Source organism: Apaloderma vittatum, unplaced genomic scaffold, assembly GCF_000703405.1.
Source record: "Apaloderma vittatum isolate BGI_N311 unplaced genomic scaffold, ASM70340v1 scaffold8262, whole genome shotgun sequence".
Taxonomy (NCBI): Eukaryota; Metazoa; Chordata; class Aves; order Trogoniformes; family Trogonidae; genus Apaloderma; species Apaloderma vittatum.
This window is the reverse complement of record NW_009704111.1, coordinates 51,676-75,237: the sequence shown is the minus strand read 5'-3', so window position 1 is coordinate 75,237 and position 23,562 is coordinate 51,676. Positions and strand designations below refer to the sequence as shown.

Sequence of the window (23,562 nt, the reverse complement as noted above, 5' to 3'; positions counted from 1 at the left end):
CCCAGCATTTGGTGCACTGAGTGGGAGATGGCTCCAGCCCAGCCAAACGACTTGCAGGGTGCGTGCTTACTGCTGAGCATCCCCTTATGGTCAGTAGAAAGCGGAACCAGCAAGAAAACGGCCTCTCCATCGCCCGTCCTGGGTGGAGACTTGACACCTATTGATGTGCGGAGAGAGGTGAGCGGAGCCCACGGAGGAGCTGAGCTTTGCTCCCCCCGCGCAAAGGAAGCTCTGGGCAGAGATCGATGCCGCTGCCCGGCGATCGTTACGGCCGAGCCCCAGCCCTTGCTGCGAGAGGGGAGGGTCAGTGGCTCGAAGGAGCCCCGCATGGCTCCTTGCCTGCCAACCCGCTCGGACACCTTTCAGTGTCCTATTATCCTTTCTCTTCAGGTTTTAATTATTTTTTTGTAACAGGTGGGTTCTCGTAGGAGCCTGGCTTTCCAGCAGAGAAGTTCTTACCGTGACTATATTGCTTTCTTAGGTGTCTTTCAAAACAGCAGGAGACTGTCCGTGCAGTTAAACTAACGTTACTCAGAATTAAGCGCAGCCCGGCGGGACGCCTGCACTGCTCAGACAACTGAAATCAAAATTAAAGACACACAAACACCCCTCCGTGCTCAAGGCAGCCAGACAGGAGGGAGCGGGACGATGTGCCCGTGCGGGGCATCGCTGCAGGCAGGCAGAGGAGGAGAGTCCTGGTAAAAGTCAGGACCCTGTAAGACTGCGAGTGTTTCCAACCAGGCTGTACCAGCACCTGCACAGTCTGCGGGATCGCACGCTACGGTTGTAACGACTTCTCACAGAGAGTTCTGCAAAAAGAGGCATCAGGGAGACTGCAGGAATTATTTGGAGGAATTATTTTCTGGTTTACAGCAATTCTAGTCACATGTGGCTGCTCCCTTCTGGTTGGGAAGCATTTTGCTCCTTATTAAAGTCGTGGGGTTTTGCTTTTTCTACAGTTTCTGAACCTTTTCCTATTCATGTCACTGCCTTGCTGGCAGGGTCGCGTGAAAAATGAATTGTACTTTCCCTTCTGACAGGGCAGGGGGAGTGGTGGGAGCAGGAAGACAGAGAAGTAAATAAAAGCCTGAACAAATCTGAAAGCCTGACTGAAGACTAGTGGGGAACAGGTCTTTTAAACAAGGATGTTGAGAGAAGGGCGAGACTTCAAAGATCATATCCAGGGCATGGCACAGAGCAGCTAAGTGCAGATTGCAGAAGAAAGGGGATTACAGAACAGGCATGGCTGGGGAATGGCAAAGCTGCCCGGGCTGTGTGGGGCTGAGGGGAGATGTTACTTCATCCTCCCACAGAGGAGGAGGATGGCACAGCTGGCAGGGTGCTCGCAGCTATTGAGATGTGCTGAGGTGCTGAAGCACTTTAATACCCAGCAAGGGCCTTCAAGAGCTTCATTTTGAAGTGTCAGCTTTTGCACACAGAACAAAAAACCAGGCAGGTTTAGTGGGCAATTTACACACAGGGTGGGTGGCGGGGAGCAAGCAAAGCCCTGATCTCTGCTCCAAACAGGTTTGCAGCTCAAGAGGTTTCCAAATCACTCGGGCAAAAAGCAAGGGAGGTGGCCAGAGCAGACTGCTCGTGAGCCAGCGGCCGTCAGGATGACTTTGCTGCTCCTCAACACCCCGGTGAGAGCTCCACGCACTTGCCGGCGGCACAGGGAGCCCAGGTCCTCGCCGGGATGGAAGCCCTTTTGTTTTTTATTACCCTCAGAGGTGTCAAGATGGTATTTCTTGTTCAGACAATGCTCTTTGATGCAGGGCCGAGCTCTTAGCCTATATTGATGGGTCAGGGGTATTTTTATTTGGCGTCAGCATTGTTTCGTCAGCTAATAGAGCTTGTTGATTTTGGCACAAGTACATGAAAGGAAAAGGCTTTATTTATTCATTATACGTTCAGCTAAATTTAATGTTTAATTCTTAGCTAAACTTTTCTGAATGACATGTGGTTATAAGCCTTGTAACTAAAGAACTATTTCTCTCAGTAGTCTGGGTGCTAAAATTGGAAAAAGCAGACGAACTTTCGGGCACAGAAACCCTTGGGGTGAGCAAAGCCTGTGTACAAATCAAAAGAAAAATCCTTTCCAAGAAGAGTGGATGTTCTCCCTCCTTGAATATATCAGCACTACCCACTGGTGGTTGCAAATGCATCCTTGGCCTTAGCAGAGGGCTGGGAATCAGAGCTCCCTTTGCGCTGCCTTACAGGACCTGTATAGCATTGGGGACAATTACTTTGCCTTTATGCCAAAATTCAGCAGCACAAGAAATCCACTCTCTGCTGTCAGACCGCCCATGACATCTCTGTCAGGGTTGTGGGAATGGAAAGATGCTTCTTTTCACATCTGTAAGGTGCCGACAGCCCTGCTTCTCCCTTGAACCCCCCAGCACATCAAGTTAACACCTGGAAAATATTCCCCTTTCCTTTGAGGACAGCCTGGAAAAGGAAGCTGCTGCCGTTTCCCATCCAGCTGAAGGTTTCCCTTAATCCACCCCTTGCACTCGACGTGGCATTGCTTTCAAGTGTGAGAGAAAGGGCTGGGGCCTTTCAGTTTTGCTCCCACCCTTAATCACTTCTCAGCATCAGGGTTGCTGCAGAGAACACTATTTGAAGTCAAGATCAACAGCTCCTTGTCCTTGGGGCCAGACCCTTGGATTGCACGTTATTAGCTGCTCAGCAAATTACACACTGCTGCTCTTCGGCCACAGAGGCTACTCCAGAGCACAGCAGGATCTCGGTGTTATAAAAGCAGAGGCTTTACAGAAAATGAAAGAATACAATTCAGTTTTAAATTAGAGAGTACTGAGTAAATGGGGTTTCCCCTCAGAGTCCGCAGCATTTTCATTAAATGCTCAGTTCGGGATTCATCTCGTTGTAAAGCAGGATGCTGCTCCCCTAACAAGGATCATTTCGACTTGCTGATGGAAGAGACACAGCGATAAAAATCAAGCTGTCAAGTAGATTTAATTGGACAGTGAGCAGAAAGTTTACCCCTACCTTGAACAAGATGGGGAAGAATAAACTGCTTTAAGAAAAGCTTTTCTCTTCAAAGGGAACAGCGTCCAGATGAGAAAAAGCTGGAGAAAACTGATTCCAAAGGTTCACTGGGGAGCGTGGCCAGAGCTGAGAGAGCAGCTCTTATACCAGCTCCAGGTATCACAGTTTTCCATAAGCAACTTTTGAAGCCAGAAGGATTCATGGAAGTCCTTCCTACTTATTTATTTTAAAATCGGTTTTGTATTCTATAACATAGATATGATTACCCATTAAACTTCAGACAAAATTCTCCCTACAGACACCACTGCCCGAGTGGGAAGGAGTGCTCTCCTACCACACTCTGGTTTCCTTAAGCAACAGTCCAATTTTAACATCAGTTGAGTCCAATTACAGTTTCAGACCCCAAACAACTTTTTACCATCAGGATTTTGAGGTGTGGGGCTGTCCCAGTCCCACTACTGTGCCTGTTGTCCCACACAAGTGACAGACACGTCCCCTCTACTCCTCCTGTGGCAGCACTACAAGCCATGGTGGGTTGGATTAGTTCACTGATCTGTCTGCAAACCACCTCTGCAAAATGACCCAAACCAGCTCTGCACCTGGTTCACCCCGTGGTTTTGGAGAAACCAAAATGAAAATGTGGCCTTGCGGTGCCAAAACCCACAGCACAAGCAGCTTAGCAGGGTACAGAGCTTATGGCAACACAGCAATGGCTGGAGGGTCCCCGGGGTTAATGAATTCCTCCTCTCACCTAGATGGTGAGCTCCATTAGGCGTGGGCAACAGCAGCTCTGCAGTGCTTGGCTGGTAGAGCCTGAATTTCTGACTCGCTGGAGTCGTTATGCACGTGAGCTGTGGCTGACCAGCTTAGCAGTTCTCCACCAAGATGACGCAATCACCACTGCGGCTGCCCTCTCAAAGGCACCATCTCCCCAGGCACCAGCCTGCAGCCCTGAGTACACCCTGGGTGTTACCTGGGCAGTTCAACGCGCTACAGCAGTTCCTGTGCTGGTAAACACCAAATGGGCTTTTTCCTCTAGGGACTGCAAAGCACTGCTTGATGACCATCCAGGAGATGTCTAGGGGTAGAAGCCAACAACTGCAAAGCTCTGACTAAGACCCACTGGCAAAGAGCAGCTGGGACTTCCACTACCCAACCGTGCTCCCCTGGCAAAGGTGCTGGGGAAGATCTGCTCCTCTGAGAACCACAGCAGAACCTCCACTCCCTCCCCTTTCCCACCTCCAGCCTCCACGTCCTGCCCTCCCCCATTCAAACTATCAAGGCCTCTCTTACAGAATAAAATATTAATAGCGGCGTAGCAAGCCTCTCTGCAAAGGCTGCATGTATTGAGCTTACGAAGCGCACAAGCTTTTAGAGAGCAGGACACTTTTTCCTACTTCCTAAGCATTTTCTTAGTCCTGAATCAATAATGCACTCGGAACCCAGCACACAGGTCGCTGCAGTTGTGCTCTTGCTGGTAGGGGTTGCGGACGCGGGTGCATCTCTGTAAGAAGATGCAAGAGCTTAATAATCTGGCAGAGAAGGGATGGGGCAGGATCCAAGCAGCTTAATTTGTAGAACAAGCTTCAGGGAAGCACCCTGGAAAGAGCAAAGCTTGCAGCTCCTGGGTACAGAAGGTTCGGGTTTGGAGACAAGCTAAAAAGCAGTCAATGGGATTGAACGCCTGCGTTTTTGAACGCGTGCCCACGGCTGAGGGGTGTCTGGTTCATCAGCTTCTGAGCTCAGGCTCTACCTCACCCCATAATCCACAAATTCACGAAAGGGGTGGTTGCAGCCCCGGCAGGGAGGTGGGTGCGGAGGTGAGCCCAGGGCGCCAGGAGGGACAGGGTTAGAGCCGCTCACCGGGGGATTAGCAGTTCACAGAGAAAGAGCCGCTCAAAAATGATTCCATGGGAGCTCGGGCGATGCGTGTTTGTGCCCAGCGCAGATGAGATTATCTGCTTAGGAGTGGAATTTTCCGGGCGACGTTAACCCTTGTGTCGCCCAGAAATCGGCCGCATGTGCGTTTTTTCAGGACAGGGTTCTGGGCAGTGGATCCAGCAGCAGAAGCTGAGCTGCTGCTCAGCCATCCTGGGGCTTTGGACATGGAAGTGCTGCCCCGAGGTCACCCTGCAAATAGCAGGCTGGGGGCCCTCCTTGGAAAGGTCACCTGTGGACGGGGCTGGTGTCAGTCTGGAGGTTCAAACTCATCATGTCACCAGATTTTCTGACCATCTCTGTCTTAGCCAGAGTGGGCGTGAAGGGATTTGTGTCTGCACGAGTGGTGTCGGCTGCGTTGTGAGGGTGGAGAGGTGACTTGGGTTGGTTCTTCTGTGTGACAAGCAGTATCCTCCCTCCAGATTCTCCCTTTGTGGAGAAGATGCTTACCACCTGGATGATACCCTACAGAGGTCTATGGTGCAAAGATCAGCTCATCCTCTTTTCATGAAGGTACTAAGCAGACCGTGGGGAGAGTTTCAGAGACAGTGTGGGATGAGAGCAGAGATTTCCTTGACCACGTCAAACTTGGGTAAAGGAGCCTCTACTTTGACCCACTGCAGGTGCCTGGAGGAACTCGATCTTGAGGACAATGGAGCCTTTAACACTCCCAGTGAAGCCCAAACCTGCTCCTGAAATCCTTCCCTGCCTCAGTTTCCCCACCCAGAGATAGGACATTGCACTGCCAACACACAACCCTGTCTGGCACCGTGATTTTTCCCCATGGCTGGTGGAGAGAAGGGCTCAGTGCTGAGCTAGGATGAAATATGAACGAGACGCTTCTTGAATTCAGAAGCAGGCTGGAGGGGGAAGGGGAAGAGGAGCCGCAAGTAGGGGTTGAATCTCTTCTCTGGCAGAGAAACAGGCCCAGGGGAGCCCAAGAGCCTTGAACGAGCAGTGTGTGGTTCGGTGAATGACTATCTGCTTCAGGCCAAAGGGAAGAGGCAAAAAGCAAAGTGTCTTGCCGAGCACGTCCCGGCGTGTGCTCACCGAGAGCTGTGCCACGGAGCCGGTGGTGCCGGTTTCTGCTGACTCACACTCTCCCAAATCCCGCACCCAGCCAAAGCGTGTCCTCACACCCGTGCCAAGGGGTGACCTTGCACTTGGACAACCCTGGATCTGAGAGGAAGGGGAAGGAAACAGAGGAGCAATCAATCCCCAAAACCACGGGCGGGGGGAGATAGAGGGAGTGACATTCAGCTGAGCCAGAATTAGCAGCAGATCTGTGGCGGGACCCCATTTCCACCCTATTAATAATTCATTTCAGCTCTGCCTTTACCTGCTCATAAACAGCAAACAGCTTGTTAGCGAGGATGGTTTTCTCCTCCTTTGCTGGCTCTGCCCTAATAAGAGCCCCTTTGCAGATGCTGGGGGCAGGGAAGCAGCGAGGGAAGGGCACATGAGTGAGGAAACCATCCCCATCCCACCCCCCGAGAGCCTCCCAGCCAGAGCTGCCCTTCCCCTGCAGAGGTGAAGCTGCAAAATAACCCCTCACCAGAGCACGGGTGGCTTGCCAGAACCTGTCTACATCACCGGCTGTCTAAAACCATCTCTTTGGAGGGTGCCCACAAATAGGAGAGCGATCCCCGCAGGTGCGTGGATGAGGGGTTTGCTAGAGCGTTCCTGGGCGGCTCATAGGCAGCAGCTGCAGAGGCAGCCCCTGGGAAAACTCTGTCTTCTAACATATGAAACAGCTTTTGGATTATCTAAAATATAGAGAGCTTGACCAAAGTGGTATTAAAAACTAAAATAAAATAGAAGAAAAGATAGCATCTTGAAAGCTGTTAAGATTTCACTTTGAGAAGGTGCGTTTTGCATTCAGAGCACTCCCAGCTACTCTGCAGTCTGGTCCAGGACCCTTCCCTGCACCCCAGCAGCCACTCCAAAACGGCACAAGCAAAGCTGCTCTCGAGACATTTGTCAGGTTCGAGTCACAGTTCTGCTGCAGAGAAAAATGACTTGGGCTTACCAGGGAGTGGGGTAAAGTGGTGCAAGAGGAGCAAACCCTCATTGGGCAGCTCCTCCCCGAAGCCCCCGGTGTCTCCCCATGGTGCCCAGAGCATCGAGCGAGGAGGGCGCTAACCTCCACCCCAGCTCACGGGCAAGGGCTGGCGCGGGGCTCTTTGCCTCAAGAGGGGCCTCATGTTTCTCCTCAATTATCTCCATGCTCCAACCATCTCTGCTGGCGAGTTACACCACTTGCCAGCTGTTGGAAATAATCGCTGTAAATTAATTACTGTTGTTTCACCCCTCTGATCCCCTCCAGCCTATGAATAGAGTGAGAATTAATTGTCAGACAGTATTTCCAGTTCTCTGGGAGTCCCATCCTGGCCACTGGCAGGTTACGGTTTACACCCTGAAGCATGAGATTTAATTACCCACAAATGTTATTTTTGATCATAAAATCACTTTGTCTTTTCATAAATCTAGACAGAGCAGTTGACCCTTCAAGTCAGAAACAGTGAGTGAAAATACCCCATAACGATGTTAGGGAGAACCCACGTTTTCTCCTGACTAAAAGCAATTCTGTTTGGGAAAGGGCATCGCGTCCTGGAGTGATTATTGGAAGAAAAACCAAGGAAGTTTCTCAAAGCACATGTCGCTCCGTGTGGCCCTTGTCAAAAACTTGCATTGCAGAAAACAGATTTAACTTGGTGTCAGTGGGGAGGATAAAGGCAGTTTTCACCGGGGCTGGGTTGTTCAGGGAGAGAGGCTGTAGGACACCCGTGGTGGCACCGGTCCCCGGTGCAGGGCAGGAGCAATCAGGTGCATGCAAGGATTTTGCCGATGTGGTTGTTTTACAGGATCCAGAGGAAATTTGATATCGAGTTAAGGACTTTGTTGCTGTGCGAGGCAACACGGGGACTTTGTGAACCTTGTCAGCTAACCTTCGAGCAGAAAGACAGGGTTGTAGGTGCCCTGCGAGAAGCAGAAGGGCCTTGGGATGCACCCGAGAGCTCCTTCAGCATCACGGCTGGACACGGCGGGTCCTAAGGGGGGAATTGCTCCCCTCCTGGCTGGGGGTGGAGGTTCAGACTGAGGTTTTCTCAGCCAAAAGCCCTCCTGAGAAGGAGGAAGGAGGTTTCTGTCCCCCACAGAAATCACCTGCAGCAACCACCCGCTGCTGCCACGCAGGGATGTTTTTCTCCCAAATTACTTGTGCCACTCAGCAAAACTGGGTGCAAACCTACAGATAAGAGGGGAAGAACCTTGCAGACCTCTGGTGGTGGATGCTGGCTCCTGCTAATGGCCCCTGTGGGGCCTTTGGTGGACATCAGACCTTCTCCCATCTGCTCAAGGAGCCTGGTCATAAACCAGATCTCTCAGAGTCTGCAGGAAACTCCTTCCAGTGTCAAGGAGACAGACTCAGCTATGGAGGAGGCAATCAAACAGTCCCCAGTCCCAGCCATCATCAGTGCTTGCAGGAGAACCTGAAGACACCCAAGACCTGAGAGCTCTCTCATCAAGTTTGAGAGCCGGCTCTCTTTTTGGGGAAGAAAACCAAACCACTACAGGAGAAAGGACCCAAGAGAAACTTACACAACAGCATAGATCTTTGTGCCAAGTAAATGCATTTAACTTTATTCTGCTTGATAAAAAACTTCCTATAAAATGCCAAGGATTTTCCCCTCCATCCAAAAAAAAAAAAAAACCAACAAATTGTGGATTTCTGAAACTCGTCCAGGTTGACGAGACCTTGTCATTACTCTTATTAGGAGACTGATTGTAATTAAAAACAACTTGGTCCCAGGGTGACTTAGGTTTCAGTAGAGGCCTTGGCTTAAACAACACAATTCCATCCCACAGAAGATACCCCCTGAAAGCAAAGCAGCTCCAGGGAGGTTCCTGGGGCCAAGACACCATTAAACAAATCACATTGGCTGTGATAAGCATCCTTGGCCAAGCAGTACAAACTTTCACATCATCTACTTATTTTTCATTGCTCAAATCTTAGTGTTTTAGTTATTATTATTATTCGTTGTGTAGCTAGTGGTTGCAATTGCTTTCCAGCTTCTCTTTGGCATGGAGATCTCCCAAAAGCCGCAGTTTTATTTCTGTGCGGCTTTCGCCATTCACAACAGATGTCTAGTTTGTTTAAAATATTCAACAGCTTAATGATTAATCAAGTAATTTCACCTACAAAAATATATCATTTTATGCTGTGAAGCTTAAAAATGGCATTATCTGCCAGGAAAAAAAAAAGCAAAACAACTCTGTGCGCTCATTAAGAGCCCTGGAAACCAGCTGGGCTTTGTAAAAACTGGGGCCTTTTATTGCGGCTGTTTTCCCCGGTTCCCTCCCTCCCCAGCAAGGTGGGGAGCAGCCTGGATTCCTGTCATCACGCCTTGTCAGACGGGAAGAAGCGTGGGCAACAAGTGGAGGGAGGTGATTCTCGCCTTCTAGTCCGCTCTGGCGAGAGCCACCTGCAGCCACGTGTTCGGCTGTGGAGACCTCAGCACAGGAAAGATGTGGACGTGCTGGAGGGAGTCCAGAGGAGGCCAGGAAGATGGTCAGAGGGCTGGAACATCTTCCCTATGAGGACAGGCTGAGAAAGTTGGAGTTGTTCAGCCTGGAGAAGAGAAGGCTCCAGGGAGACCTTACAGTGGTCTTCCAGTACTCTAAGGTCTGTAAGAAAGATGTGAACAGACTATCTAGCAGGCCCTGTTGTGAGAGGGGTAATGGCTTTAAGCTATAAAACAGTAGATGCAGACTAGGCATAAGGATGTAATTCTTAAGGATGAGGGTGGTGAAACTCCAGAACAAGTTGCCCAGAGAGGTGGTAGAAGCCCCATCCCTGGAAACATTCAAGGTCAGGCTGAATGGGGCTCTGAGCAACCTGGTTTAGTTATAGATATCCCTGGACTAGATGACCTTTAAAGACCCCTTCCAACCCAAAAGATTTGCCCCATGGAGGCAGAATCTTGCCCTGATGCCATTTGTTAGGACATCTTGCCCTCAACAAGGCTCTTGCAGCTTGCCGCTGGGGATTTGCCCCTTTGGCATGAGCTGAAGCCAAGCAAGGTTGTGTTGCTCTTTGGTGTGCCCTCAAGAAACAAGCAACCAGAAGAGCATGCTGGAGAACCAGAAACCTGCAATGTCTAGTTGCCGTGAGGACACTCACGACTGATTTAATAGCATGAGACTCAAAGTGAGCTGGTTTATTTTAAGCTCGCTGAGACCCAAGTTTGCCTGGCTAATGCATTCTGACTTTTAGATTGAAGACATAAATATCTTGAGACTTTGGACAGATTCTTTGGAGGACACACGGCTTGGAGGAGGAAACCAATTTCAAAAATAATACCTGGAATTGTTTCAACAGGGCTATAACTGATCTTACCAGGACCAAAGGAGCAGCCAAAGTATGGCCATCTGTTTCCGCTCCTCCCTGCCCTCCTGGCTGACTTCAAACCACCCCAGGAGCAGAAAATGCACTGAGCATCCCGTGGCGGAAGGACAATTCAATAAACCAAAAACCAAAAAGGAACACTTCATTTTACCAGAGGAAGCCGTAATGATGTGACTCACCTGGTGGCTTTTGAGGCTCTCCCCCACCTTTCAAGCACTGTCACTTAGAGGTTGTTTTTGTGTTTGCCCTGTTACAACTGCGCAGCTTTTGAGCCATGTGCTGCTCCAGAGCATCACGATGGTTAAAGACATTTTTGGGCTTTCTGCCTGCTGGGCTGAGCATGTTTACAGGTTGGGAGGTACAGGAGCTATCGAGGTTTGTGCACCACTGTTCCCTGATCTCCGGGAAGAGCATATGGGAGACAAGCAGAGCCCTGGCTCCACTTCTCCCTGCTCTCGAGCCACCAGGTCTCCTGCCAGGGACATGCCTGGCCAGCCCTGTGCTACCAGACGGGACACTGGGAGGGAATCATGCTTGTCAGACTCGGTCACTTCCCCCACTGCTTCTGAGGAGCCTGTCCCACCTCCCACTCTGGTCACCCTTTACTGGTCTGGGTATTTTCTTACTGTGGTTTGGTCGCAGAGTCCTTCCCTTTTTGGCCGCTGCTTATGGAAGCATCCAAAGAAAGCCTTGGTGGGAACATCATCCATAGCCCTGAAGGTGAAGCAGGCCACTGTGGCCATGCTGGGGATGGCTCAAGCAGCAAATAGTCAGTGGAGATTCAGCTTACACCAGCTCAAGGGCTTTGGCAGCCCTGACAGCTGCAGCACACAAGGGAAGGAAACCACACGGCAAGAGCACTCTTGCCAGGACTGCTCCGTGCACACAGACCCGTGCTTGTTCATAGCTGCTCTTAGCAGCAGGCTGGGTTGCTCAGGGAGATTCTACGGCCATCACGAGCCGATTCACCACCTGAGCCCACCAAGACTCCACACTGCTGCACCCTCTTTCAGACAAGAGGTGAAAACGGACCTCTGGGATGTTCTTTTGAAGACCATCCTATTAAGCCATCTGTATGACCACACTGGCAGGAGGACCAGACTACAACACAATATGTTGTCTCAGCACGGGAAATGTGCTCAGGGCTCCAGCTGATGGTTTTTTTTCCTCCTTTTCCATCAGCCACCACCGTAAAGCTGCGCTAAGAGGCAGCTCCGTCCCCCGGCAGGAAGCTGTGGCTCATTAGCAGAGGTAAACAATTCCTCTGAACGTGACGAGTCAGGAGAGCATATTAAATATGTCAATATCTTTGAGTTTTTAATCCCTGCTCTAGAACAGCGTGTCACAGCAGGAAAGGACCCCCCAGCATGGCTCAGAGCTCCCCACCCTGCCTCCGGCTGGCATCTCCCCTTTCTCGTGGCATCTCCCTCTCTTTGAGAGGGGAGTGGGGAGCACCTGGGCTGGTGCCCTCACCCCCCAACCTCACCCACCCAAGCAAGCCTGAGCACTCCGTCGATTTCCCTTGCTTATTTGTCTCAGCAAAATAAAAACTATCCAGCCATTTGCTTTCAAAATACCAACCAGAGCATGTGTTTAGTGGCCTCCCTGCTCCGGGCATGGGCACTGCACCAGAGCTCAGCAGCTCCGGCTGCAGCCCTTCCTCCCAGCGCACAGGGAGATGGCAAAAGCCACGCGTCGCTCAAGTTAAGGCTGTAACAGGAGGCGCAAATCCCAGCACGGCGCTCGTGGCTTTGCCGTCAGGCAAGTTCATGTCTGAGAGCAGGACAACGTTGAAAACAGTACGAGTTTTGCCCTGCTTCATCAACTGGCTTCTGCTGCTTTCCGTGGCAGCCTCGTGCACGCACACGCGACAACGCACGCTATATTTACCGGAGTCCCCTCTTCTCCCCAAGGCTGCTGCTGCATCCCCTGCAAAGGAGCCTGGTGCTCACGTACAGATCAGCTGCTCACTATTTTGTTTTATCCCCGCTGCTGGCGGAGCAGCCTTCTGCCTTATTTACAGCGTGCTACTCACACGCTGCTCAGACGACAGAATTATTTATGCCCTCCTGAGCTTTTCTAGGCTTCTCAGCGCTGTGGCCTCCACTCGCTGCGTGGAGAGTTGCTCGCATTCAGCACATGTCTCCGGGCTGCGAGGAGGCACCGAATGCCCATTTTACAGACAGGGAGGGGAGAAGCTCTTAGTAGTTCCCAGGACTTTTGCTTGCCTGGCTGGAGATGACAAAGCCCAGATTTTCCAAAGCACCTCAGGTTACACAGCAGTTTCCATGTTACTCACAGTTTCCACATTCCACAACCCCAGTTTATGCCTCAGAGCACTCATCTGTACAAGCAAGATCCCCTCCTCTGCTTTGTCCAGAGTGTACACAGGGCACCCTAAACACAGGTCACAATCACTTCAGCTCCAATATTTTCACATGTCAAAGCTAGCCCATGGTGCAGGATCAATCCCTGGTGCCAAGGACACTGAAGCAGCCTCTTCCTACACTTGCAGCAGGGCTCTCCCAGCCCTGGGACACAACCAGCCTGTGCAGACCCCAGCCCTACACCTCATCTGTTTGAGTCCCCAGGTACCAGCACCAGCTCCCTGCGAGCCAGGGACCAGCAGCCCCCTGTGCTCAGCAAAGCCCTGGTGCTGCAGGAGGTTCCCAGGACCAGGCAGGATCACGCTGCTCCCCACAAGCAGCACAATCTCCCAGGCTCCTCAGCACACACAAAGCGTTCACAAACCAAACCACAAAAGCTGACTTGGTCCTACCTTGCAAGTCCGCTGTGCTCAGGAGGGACAGACCTCACACCCCAGCAGGCTCCTCGCCTCCAGCCATCAGCTCTGAGCTGCTCCAGCTGCTTTATCAGCTCCTCCTCTGCCAGGTGCCTCTGATTCCCTGACAAGGGTCTCCTCACAGCAGAGCCTGCTGCTGTACCAATCCCTCTCCTTCCTGATTCCTTTGGGTTTTGAGTCCAAGAGAGAAGTAAAGCAACAGCAAAGAGATGCTTCATGTGCAAAAAAAGATTTGCCATATATTGCAGAGGGTTTTTTTGGTGAATGGTACCCACTGACCCATGTGCTCCTGGAGGCTGCAGGGCAAGTAATCACGAGCTTTAACACACATATCAGTGAGCACTAAACCCATTGTCACTGCTAACCCTGATGCTCTCCAAAACTTCAGTGTTTGGTGTGTGACCTTGACAAAACATCCTTAGCACAAGTTCAGCACGTATGGGGGTGTATGTGTGTCCTTGCAAACCATGCAAGCTGTCACCTGTGGGCAAAATGGGATGGCTGGATCTTTTTTCCCGGGCGATGTAGCAGCAGGCAATGTCACCTGGATGGCATGAGCCATCCTTCCCACTGTGGTCCCTGCAGGCAGGGGAGGACTATCTCCTGCCTGCAGCTGGGGAAGGCAGCGCGGCTTGAGAAGTGTCTGTCCCAGTGGAGAAAGGGGCTGCCAGGCACAGCTAAGTTACTTGGTTTTGGCAAAGACAGACATTAACTGATGTTCCCTTCTATTTACCATGGGCTAAGGGCACCTAGACACTCAGCAAGTGGCTGGGGACAGTGTTCTGGCTGTGGGAGTCTCAGGTCCATTCTGAGCACTGGTGGATGGGCACAGAGCCACCTGCCCCATTCCCTTCCCGATCCCCTGTCAGCTCAGCCTCTGGTTGGTTTGGGTAGGTTGAACTGAGGAGTGAGCAGCAATGGTCATCACATGGCACTGAGCAGGTGCACCCTGAGCATACCCACTATGCTTGTCCCCGAGGCCAGGGTGCTGTCCCGAGGACAATGTAGAAACCGGGAGCACAAATCTCTGCTCTCACTGCTACCACCCTCCTCTAGCTGTGCTCAGAGGTGCTGAGGGGACAGCATGTCCCCAGTCCCATCAGCGTCAGGAGCCATGAGACGCATTGGATGTGCTTTGGGGATCTCAGCCATTCCGTGCTTGAGGGAGCAGGCATGAACGCCGCTTTCTGTAGGCTTGTAACTCAGCCAAGCTCAAGTGAAGTTTCTCAGAGACCATCTCAGGGAAAGTGCTTTCTATGAAAATTGCCCCCCGTGCCAAATTGAAAGGTCCTTTCCTCAAGGGTCTTTCTAAGGAAACAGCTCAGCTGTTCCTATAGCAAAGGCAAAGCCACGTATCTTTGTCTTATATTCATGCTCAGAAACAACGTTATCCAGACCCAGACTCCCGGCACGCTCTGGTTCAGCCCAGCAGTTAATGTTTGACAAAGGCAGCTAAAACCAGGGCCCCATAACGGTGCGAGCTCGGCCGCGTGCCTGTGATTCCCACGCGATGCCCAGGCATTGCCTTCTTCTCCTGTGACGGTTTTTGTTGTTCCAGGAGAACCCATACCTGTGGAGCGACGAGTGCGACGCCTCCAACCCGGACCTGGCCCACCCACCGAAACTCATGTTTGACAGCGAGGATGAAGGGTTGGCCACATACTGGCAGAGCGTGACGTGGCGCCGGTACCCGGAGCCGCTGCTGGCCAACATCACTCTGTCCTGGAACAAGAGCATCGAGCTGACAGATGACATCGTGATAACCTTCGAGTACGGCCGACCTACCATCATGATGCTGGAGAAGTCACTGGACAACGGGAGGACTTGGCACCCATACCAATATTACGCAGATGACTGCATGGAGGCCTTCAGCATGCCAGCACGGAGGGTCCGGGACCTCTCCACCACCAGTGCCAACAGAGTCCTCTGCACGGAGGAGTATTCCCGCTGGGCGGGCTCCAAAAAAGAGAAGACTGTCCGGTTCGAGGTGAGGGACCGCTTTGCCATCTTCGCTGGTCCCGACCTCAAGAACATGGACAACTTGTACACCCGGCTGGAGAGTGCCAAAGGGCTGAAGGACTTCTTCACCGTGACCGACCTGCGGATGAGACTGCTGAGACCGGCCCTGGGGGGCACCTACGTGCAGAGGGAGAACTTGTACAAGTACTTCTATGCCGTCTCCAACATTGAAGTCACTGGCAGGTAACGGCTGCTGTATTTCTTTGGGCATCTCTTCTTGGAGGGATGAGGAGAGGGTTACTGCTAGAAAGCTAAGCCATCAGCGTTTCTGTCAACCGATAAGGTTATCAGTGTTTCTCCCTCTAATCCCTTTTCTCCCCAGGTAAGGCAGCATCGGTGATAAAACAGATGTGTCCTTGCAGGGAATGGCTGAGGCACCTCCAAGGCAGTGTCTGAGAGAAGGGCTGTGTCCTCCCAGAGCTGGGGGAGCCAGGACATGGCATGGATGGATGGTCGGAGCCTGACGTCCCTTCAGATACCCTGTCTCCAGCTGTGCAAACACAGCTGGCTGCTGCCCAAAAATCTGAGGGGTGATCTGAGGGGGGGTGGTGAGGAATAAGTCTTGCCCCACTAAACCCTGGCTCATTGCCAGTTCAAGCAGGATAGGTCATCCCAAGTCAGTCCTGCCCCCCTGGGTCAGCCCCAGCTCTAGTGGACAAAGTGTGGGGTAAAGGAAAACTCCTCAACAGTTCTGGGGCAGGGGAAGGCAGGAAGGGGTTTGTTTCTCCTAGGTTTTGTTTTTCATTTCTCTGTACAATGCCATATGTTACGTTATGACATCAACCGAAGAAGCAAAGTAAGGTGGAAAAATGCCGAGATGGCTAATCTCCCATCCAGCCCATGGATTACAGGCGAGAGGGGAAAAAAATCTCCCCATCACCCACCCCGTGCTAACAAGAATCACCACCACAACGGAGGAGTTGTCTGTATTGGTTCCAAACTGTTTGCTTCTGAGACTTGCAAGCAAAAATGCTTCACAGGTGCTACTGAGGCTGGCTTTGAAAGGGCTCCAAGGGTAGGGAAGCTGCAGTAAGGGATGTGCCAGGACAGGAGGAGGCAGTGGTGAGGGCAGCAGCAGGCAGAGGCTCTCTCTTGTGTCCGAGGATGAGCAGCTGTGGCTCTCAGCTGGGCTGGCGGTGTTCAGGGTGCTTGTGATCCCAGCCAAAGCCCAGGCTGACCGGAGCAGCAGAAGGGTTGGAGCTGGTTTATCAGTTTATCTGGGCTGCTTAGGCTCTGTAACAGAGATGCAGAATTTTCAGCTCGGAAAGTAATAAATTAGGATTAAATGTTGATGCTTGTGCAGTGACCTTTGGCTTCCAAACATGAAGACAACTGTGTAGATAACCGAGGACTTGTTACTTCAGTCCTGAGGCTTTAAGATGTATGTTGAAATACTTCTGGTGTCCCGTGAATGCTTTCCTTCTTAGAGCCCTTTACCTTTTCTGCCTGCCTTGGGCAGGACATGTTGCTTCAGTACTTTTGTCTTCAGGCCATACTGGTGGGCTTCTTCACAAACCAGCACCTTGCTGGCTGTCACCTGTATTCCTTCCCCCCACACCCAGTCCCCGTTGAACTCACCGGCCAAATTTAATACCATTTAATAGCAGCAGAGATTGTTTTGAGAAATAAAATGCCTATAGACTTTGTGGAAAGAGGCAACTAGGGCAGGGAAGAAAACCCTTTCAAACACTCTGGGGCGCAAGGGGCACAACCGCTATGAGCCATCCGAGACTCCACAGCTGCCTGCATGCCGAGGGCTGTGCTGGTGAAGGAGACTCTGGCTGTGAGCGCCCTGGAGGGATGCTGCAATGCTACTTTTTACTGGGGCCAGAATGAGTTGGGTTGGGGTTTGCTGGCTAATTCCTGGTGGCCGCTTCCGGCCCTGAGGCTGGTTTTTTTTTGCAGAGCAGCGGCTCCGCTTCCCTCTTGGCTCCGCTCACCGCGAGCTGCCCACCAGCAAGTCCACTGCAGCGGGACCTCTGCGAGAAAAGAGCTGTTCCTTGGCTGGGGGCAAAGAAAATTCCGAAATCTGCTTTTTCCGTACCAGACTCCAAGTCCTGAGCTACAGCAAGACCCAGCTTTGCTCTGCTCCTGCTCTCCCTGGGTGTTCCCACTTGCTGGGCTGGACTCCAGGAGAAAGGGACACTCATCCTGGGGAAGATGGATGAGGACAACAGCGATGCCTGTCCTGGGCTGACTCTTCCATCTCTGATGGGCGCAGGACAGGGAAGGGTGTAGAGCTGAGGAGCTGTGGATAAGTGGTGTGTAAGGTGGAGAAGCTTATGGTGAATTAACGGCTCCTGTGATTATTCTGGTCCCAGCAAGCAGGTTTTTTCGCTGGAAAGCAATCTAATTCCAGCTGTAAGCAAAGCCAGTTACAGCACAGGGACTAAAACCAAATTAAATCTTGTGTATGGCTCAACAAGGGATGGGTTATTGAGAGGAAGAGAGGAGAAATCAATGTGAGCTTGACAGGAGAGCTGTGTGGGCAAAGGGGGAGGCAAGGCTGGGGACAGACGCATGATGTAGGAACAACCATCTTTGAGGAACAGGAGGAAAGTGCCTAGATAAAATGGGGGGGTGTAAGGACCCCAGTACAGGGTTCATGGAGGGGAAGATGATTATGACAAAATGAGGGCTCAAAGGCAAAAAGCAACCAGAAAATTCCACCTGGAGAGGAGAGATGCAAGCAGCCTCGGGAGGTCGGAGAAGCGGTGCCTGTCCACAGTGTGTGGCACCGGAGAAGCCACATGCCGTCGGAGTGCACAGCATTGCCTGGGCTTCTCTATGGCACCAGGATTATGGTCAGCAGCCGGCAGCGCCCACAGGGCGATGAGACATGTGGCAGCTTGTTTCACAGTCAAGGGAAGAGTAAAACACTTTGCCCTAGAGCAGACCAGAAGTCCGGGTGGTTTCTCATGCGACAGACTTAGCTGGTGGGTTCGGAGAGATTTCTCGGATCCGCTTGGTCCGTGTGCTCCTGAGTCCCCATCTAAGTATCTCCAAGGGGTCTGGTGAATCCTGAGGGTCACTGCCCCCTTCCTGGGTGTTGCTTCAATGGGCTGGTGCTCCAGGGCCTCCTGCCTACATCTCCTTCCCCCCAGCCAGGTCCATTTCTCCATTCGTGGCTGACAGTTTATTTTTGCTGTCTTCCCTCTTGGTATCTTCTTCGTTTTGTTTCTTTTTTGCTTCCTCCATCCTGTCCTTATTGATCTGCAGAGTAACTGGAGATGCAGAGGAGTCAAGACAGGAATAGACAGGAGCAAGCCCTTGGCCTCTGTGCTTGTGTGTGTGCCGAGCAGGGTGAGGAGGAGAAGCGGAAAGACTTTTCCCCACAGATCTCTATTCACTGCTTAGTTTTCTCCTCAGTACAGCAATGAGCTTCTCAGGAATGGGTGAATGAGCTTCTCCTGGCTGCCAGGACTGGCGGTCGGCACGATGAAAGCCGCCAGTCCTCTTTCCATTGCACACTGTGTCTCTTTGGAGTCATTTTTTTCCCCTTCATAACGTCAGTCACCACAGAGCTGAGCGGGGCACGCTCCATCAGGGAGACATTAATAAGCCATAATTGAAGTTAATGTGCCATGGCCAGGACATGTGGATCCAGTTAGGAGAAATCAGATTGAGCAGAAGTGAATCAATTTTAGGCTGATTATTAAGATTCCTCTCCTTCGGCCTCTCCTGGCCCAGCGCATGCTCTGTCTGTCTGTCTGTCCATCCCACTGATGATAAGCAGTCCCTGAAGGAAGGCAGGAGGAGGGAGCATCACTCATCACTGGGCAGCTCCATGTAACAGTCCCTCATCTCAGACTTTGCTCGGGCCAAAGAGGCACCAATAAGAAGGTGAGGTTTCCAGTTTTGTAATGGCATTTCCTTTCCTTTCTTCACCAATTGCCTTTCAGAGGGTTTCCTTGGATTGTCTTTTGCTCTCACACAATGATTGAAGGGAAAAGCCCTCTATGCTCCCCTGCTTTCCTCCTGTGTGGTTCTCAGTGCCATTTGTGGATACTCTCCAGGAGACTTTGCTCTCTGTGTCTTGGAGGGGAGAGTTTGTGCTAGCAGAGCAGAATGAATTCACCCAGCCCATTATCCTGGTGCCAGAGCCAGGATCAGGCACTTCAGACCTGAATGATCAAGACTATTCCCCAAAGCACCTCCTCCAATAAATTGAGCTGGTTAATCATCGGTGGTACCTACATGCAAGGGATTCATTTTTCTGCCATCTCATTGGTTCTCAAGATTCAGTGATGCTCGATACTGTATTGCTGTTAAAGACGAAGCAAGTCCTGCTCAGCATGGTGGCTGCCTCCTGTCCTCCAGGACAGTGCAATGATGGCAGTTCAGCACAATTCCCCGCTGATCGTAGCTCACCTTGAGCTGGGGGTGCCAGCACAAAGCATGTCCCAGCTGCCCCTAGGCTGCTTCACCCTGCTTGGACATTCCTCCTTCTGACTCTGCTGATAAAGCCTCCAGCCATACAGTTTTGTAATCTTGACTTCTCAGACAAAGCTGTCTCTAGAAGGGAGGAAATAAAAAGGTTCGGTCCATAGAGCCTCTTGTTGAGGGTCTTAGATTTTGCGTAATAACTGGTGCCCCCGTTGAGTGTTTTGCCCTGAGGAGCAGAGTGGGACCTGCCAGCTGCACCACCGCTGCTTTGCAGGAGCGAGGCAGGCAAGAACTTGGGGTAAATGGTCAGTGAGGGGGTGGGCTTCCCCAGCTGAGCTTGCCCAGCCTCAGTGCCGGAGCATCACCCGTAAAATATCCAAGGGCTCACCCAAACACCCCCCAAGAACTAGCCCAATGCCCTTGCAGCCCTTGACTAGCTTCTGCCCGTGTTCAGTAGCTTTGGGAAGACCATGAAAACCAGGAGGAGCACTGCCTGTGCCTGTCCCTGCTCCTTCCCCTGCAGCTCCTGGCAGCCAGACTTCAGGTCCCAGGAGGTAACAGCATCCTCATGTCAAGGACGGCCAAGTCTGCGCCAATGGAGCGCCGCGTTCCTCGGCCCGTCCTCCCCTCCGTGCCGGGCAGGCCCCAGGAACTGGATGTCTTGAATTTCCCTGGCATTCCTCCAGGTTGGAATTAGCTTGAGTTCGAGCAAAATCTTGCTCTTGGTCATATAGTTACATTAAGTTAACGCACAGCAACTGTTTGCTTGTCTTTCCTTGAGTTTCATAAAGGTTTTTGCTCCCTCTGCAGCAAGATGGAGGGGAAACTTGCTGATCGGGAGGGAGGGAGTTATCGAGAAATGCGTCGAGCTCCTCCTTCCCCAAGATACTCGTGACATTTTGTCAATAGCCAGAAACGGATGCCCAAGGTCCTATTACCTGCTCCTGGCTTTGGTTTGTGAAGGTTTTTATTTCCCCTCCGATTGTGTTGCCGAGTTGCGTCCGGCCCTGAGCGGATAATAGAATTTCATCGATAGACTGAGAAGGTGATGTATGTTAAAGCACTTAATATAAAGAGACTTCTACAGGAGCCCAAATTCAATTTGGCCAATGAACTCAATTGCAGGCATTATTGCATTCCAGGAGAAAGACCAAGAGCATTTATAGACATTACTCTGCAAATATTTATGTTCACGTATCCGTGTGATGTCCTCTTCACCCTTCCTCCCTTCTGTTGCCCGACCCCCTAATGGGGAAGTTTGGTTTTGCATTTGCTTTTTAAGACAGCTTTGAATGTAAATAATGTTCCACCAGTCAGTGGGATCTTGACAGCTGGTGAGTGTCAGCTTATCTAAAATAAATAGCTTCTCGAATGGGAACAGCCAGCTAGCGTGCTCTCCACTTTGGCATCTTTTAAACTGTCTCCTCTTTGTAACCCAAACCTCAAATCATTTCAAAGGGCAGTGAGGAGGGTTCCTCCCCGCTGGAGTACTCATCCATCTCTACCACACAACCAAAACTGAAAACCCACAAGGAAAAAGAAAACACTCACAATGTGTCCCTCTGACCTAAGCCAGGGCACTTTTTTTAATCTTTTTTGGCTCTGCAAAAAGCAGCCAAACCCAGAAGCCGCTCTCCCTCATTCAAGTGGAAAGAAACAACACGTCTAAATGGCTTTTTTTCCCACTTCAGCCCCTGAACCACAGGCTCCATTGCCCTCCAGCCCTGCTCCTGGGAATAATGAGCTGCTATCGCCTTCTTCAGTCCTTTCAGCCCTACTCTGGCCACTGGCAATAGCAAACCTCTGCCAAAGCGATCCCCCAGCAAGGCAAATAATATACCTGCTCTCCACAAAGGGACAGTGTTTCTACCATGGTCCAGCCATCTGAAGCTATTTTTACCTGCTTCCGCATGCACAGATGGGCCAGAAACAATCCAAGCTCAGCACCCGTTATGCTTTACCCAAAAGATTTGCTCCCTGCTTTTGCTGAGCTGCCAAAACAGTTGCAAAGGAGCAGGTAGAATGTGGGTAAGTCACGGCCAGGCAGCTGCTGGAGCGTGCTGCAAGCAACGGCTAGGGCTGACAATAGAGAGATGGAGAGGAGTTATTCATGTTTCCCCAAGAGCTGAGATCAGTTGAAGCATCGTTTTCCTCGGGGAGGGAGAGGAAAGAGCTCCCTTCAAACACATCGTCCCACGAGACTCATTAAAGGCTCATCAATTACAGTGAGAGCAAACAATTCAAGGGAAAGCTATCATAAGCCTTCCTTTGGACGGCAGTCATTAGCAGCTCTCCACTGTGCTGCCTCTCCCCCTCGCCAGCTTGGGTGAGTGGAAAGGGAGCAGAGGGTCAAAGCTGAGCCGCTGGTGTGGGAAAGCAGGAGCCCAGTGGCCCGGGAGCCAGCAGGAGAGGACCTGGTCTCCACAGCATCCCTGGGACCACGTGGACTTAAAGTAGCATCCTCATGGTGAGCACAGAGATGAGAGCATCCTCATCTCTCGTGGAGATGAGAATACAGGCTGGACTGGAAGGAGAACTTGGAAAGAAGGCAGTGGCCCATTTTAGCAAACTCCAGTTGCCCGATGTCCTCGCTCAGGCTCTTTTAAGGAGCTCAGGAGAAGGCAGGATTGGCCCATAGTGGGAACTGGGCAAGAGGTGCTCCAGCACAGAGCAACTGCCCTGATCTCCACCCAGCAAGTGGTTCCTCCAGCCTTACTCAGCTCAGCATTGGGGTTGTGGCATCAGGCCTGAGCAGGAGGTGCCAGCCCCCCAAGGCTGGCTCAGCCCCACAGGGAGGGAGAGGGATGAAGAAATGCTCTTTGCCCTTCTCTGCCTTATTTTCCTGCTCTGCAAGTGGGGTTATGGACAGAAGAGAGGTTGTGAAACACATAAGAATCTTTGGAAGGAAAGCAGAGGACTGGGGCAGCTTTCTAAAATTATTTCAAAAGTCATTATTAACAAAAGCTGAGGGCCAGGGACTGCTTTCCCACTCCCAGCGCAGCTCCTGCAGGTTTGCTGCACTTACCCCCAAGCCTGTGCATGGGCTTCTCCGTCCCTCACAGGCAGGCTTGGCACCAGACACCTCTCCAACTGCTCGCTGCTGTGACCTCCAGGATGCTGACGTGGAGAAATGCAGGGACGGCAAACTTTATGGCTGTGGGGGAAAGAAAGAAGAAAAAAAGAAAAAAAAGAGAAAGACCAAAAGAAAAAAAAAAAAGGACACTTTCCTATAAACTTTCCTTGGCGCTCCCAGCTCAGTGATGTTCCCCGGTGGAGGCACTGGCAGTGTCAGACCACACTGCACCACTCTGAAGGAGGCAGCAGCTGAACAACCTGTACTAAAATAACTCATAAATACCCCGTTGTGCAAACGGTAACGTCCTGGACCACACATTGCTCTGCACGCTTTTGCCAGGAACGGTGTGAGCCAGGTTCTATTTAATGCAAATGCTGCTGTGTGCACTTACTAACAGCTCGGCTCGGAACTTGGGTGTCCTCAGGCCACGGAGGGTGCCCGTGGGTGCTGTAGCTCCTGCTGGGTGTGTGCTGGGGCTGCGCCCCACCATGACTGCGTCACTGAGAAACAGCACTGTCACCGCTAGCCTTGACCCTCGAGCTAGAGAGGAGAAATGCTCCCAGCTCTTCAGATCTCCTCTGGAGCCAAAGAGAACATATTGCAACCAGCACCTTGCTGGAGCAGCCACAGGACTGGAGCGGGGCCATCGCTGCCTTCTGCAGGACACAGCGCAGGTGTCTGCCCCACTGCTGCTATTTAAGCCTCATTGCTAAGTAGCTCCTAACCTTTCCCTTCATCCTCTCTTTCCCGCGGTGGCTGGCAGCCTGAGGAAGACGAGCCGAGGCAAGCAGGCTGAGCAGCTCCCACCCTGGGGATGAGGCTAATGTCATTTACTCCAGTCTCCACCAGCTGGATCTTGGCTGGGGAAAGACGCTGTGCACAGACCATTGTGAGTGCACGTCCTTGGGCTGCACGCCCGCAGGA

At 51.7% G+C, this 23,562-nt stretch overlaps 1 protein-coding gene across 1 annotated transcript in view; it reads left to right on the top strand.

Annotated features, from left to right (window-relative positions):
* NTNG2 (netrin G2) overlaps positions 1-23,562 on the top strand; it is a 42,201-nt gene that overhangs the window by 2,053 nt on the left and 16,586 nt on the right. Inside the window, exon 2 of the mRNA XM_009864904.1 lies at positions 14,716-15,359. Within this exon, the coding sequence (XP_009863206.1) occupies positions 14,716-15,359 (644 nt within the window). The remainder of the gene's footprint in view (positions 1-14,715; positions 15,360-23,562) is intronic.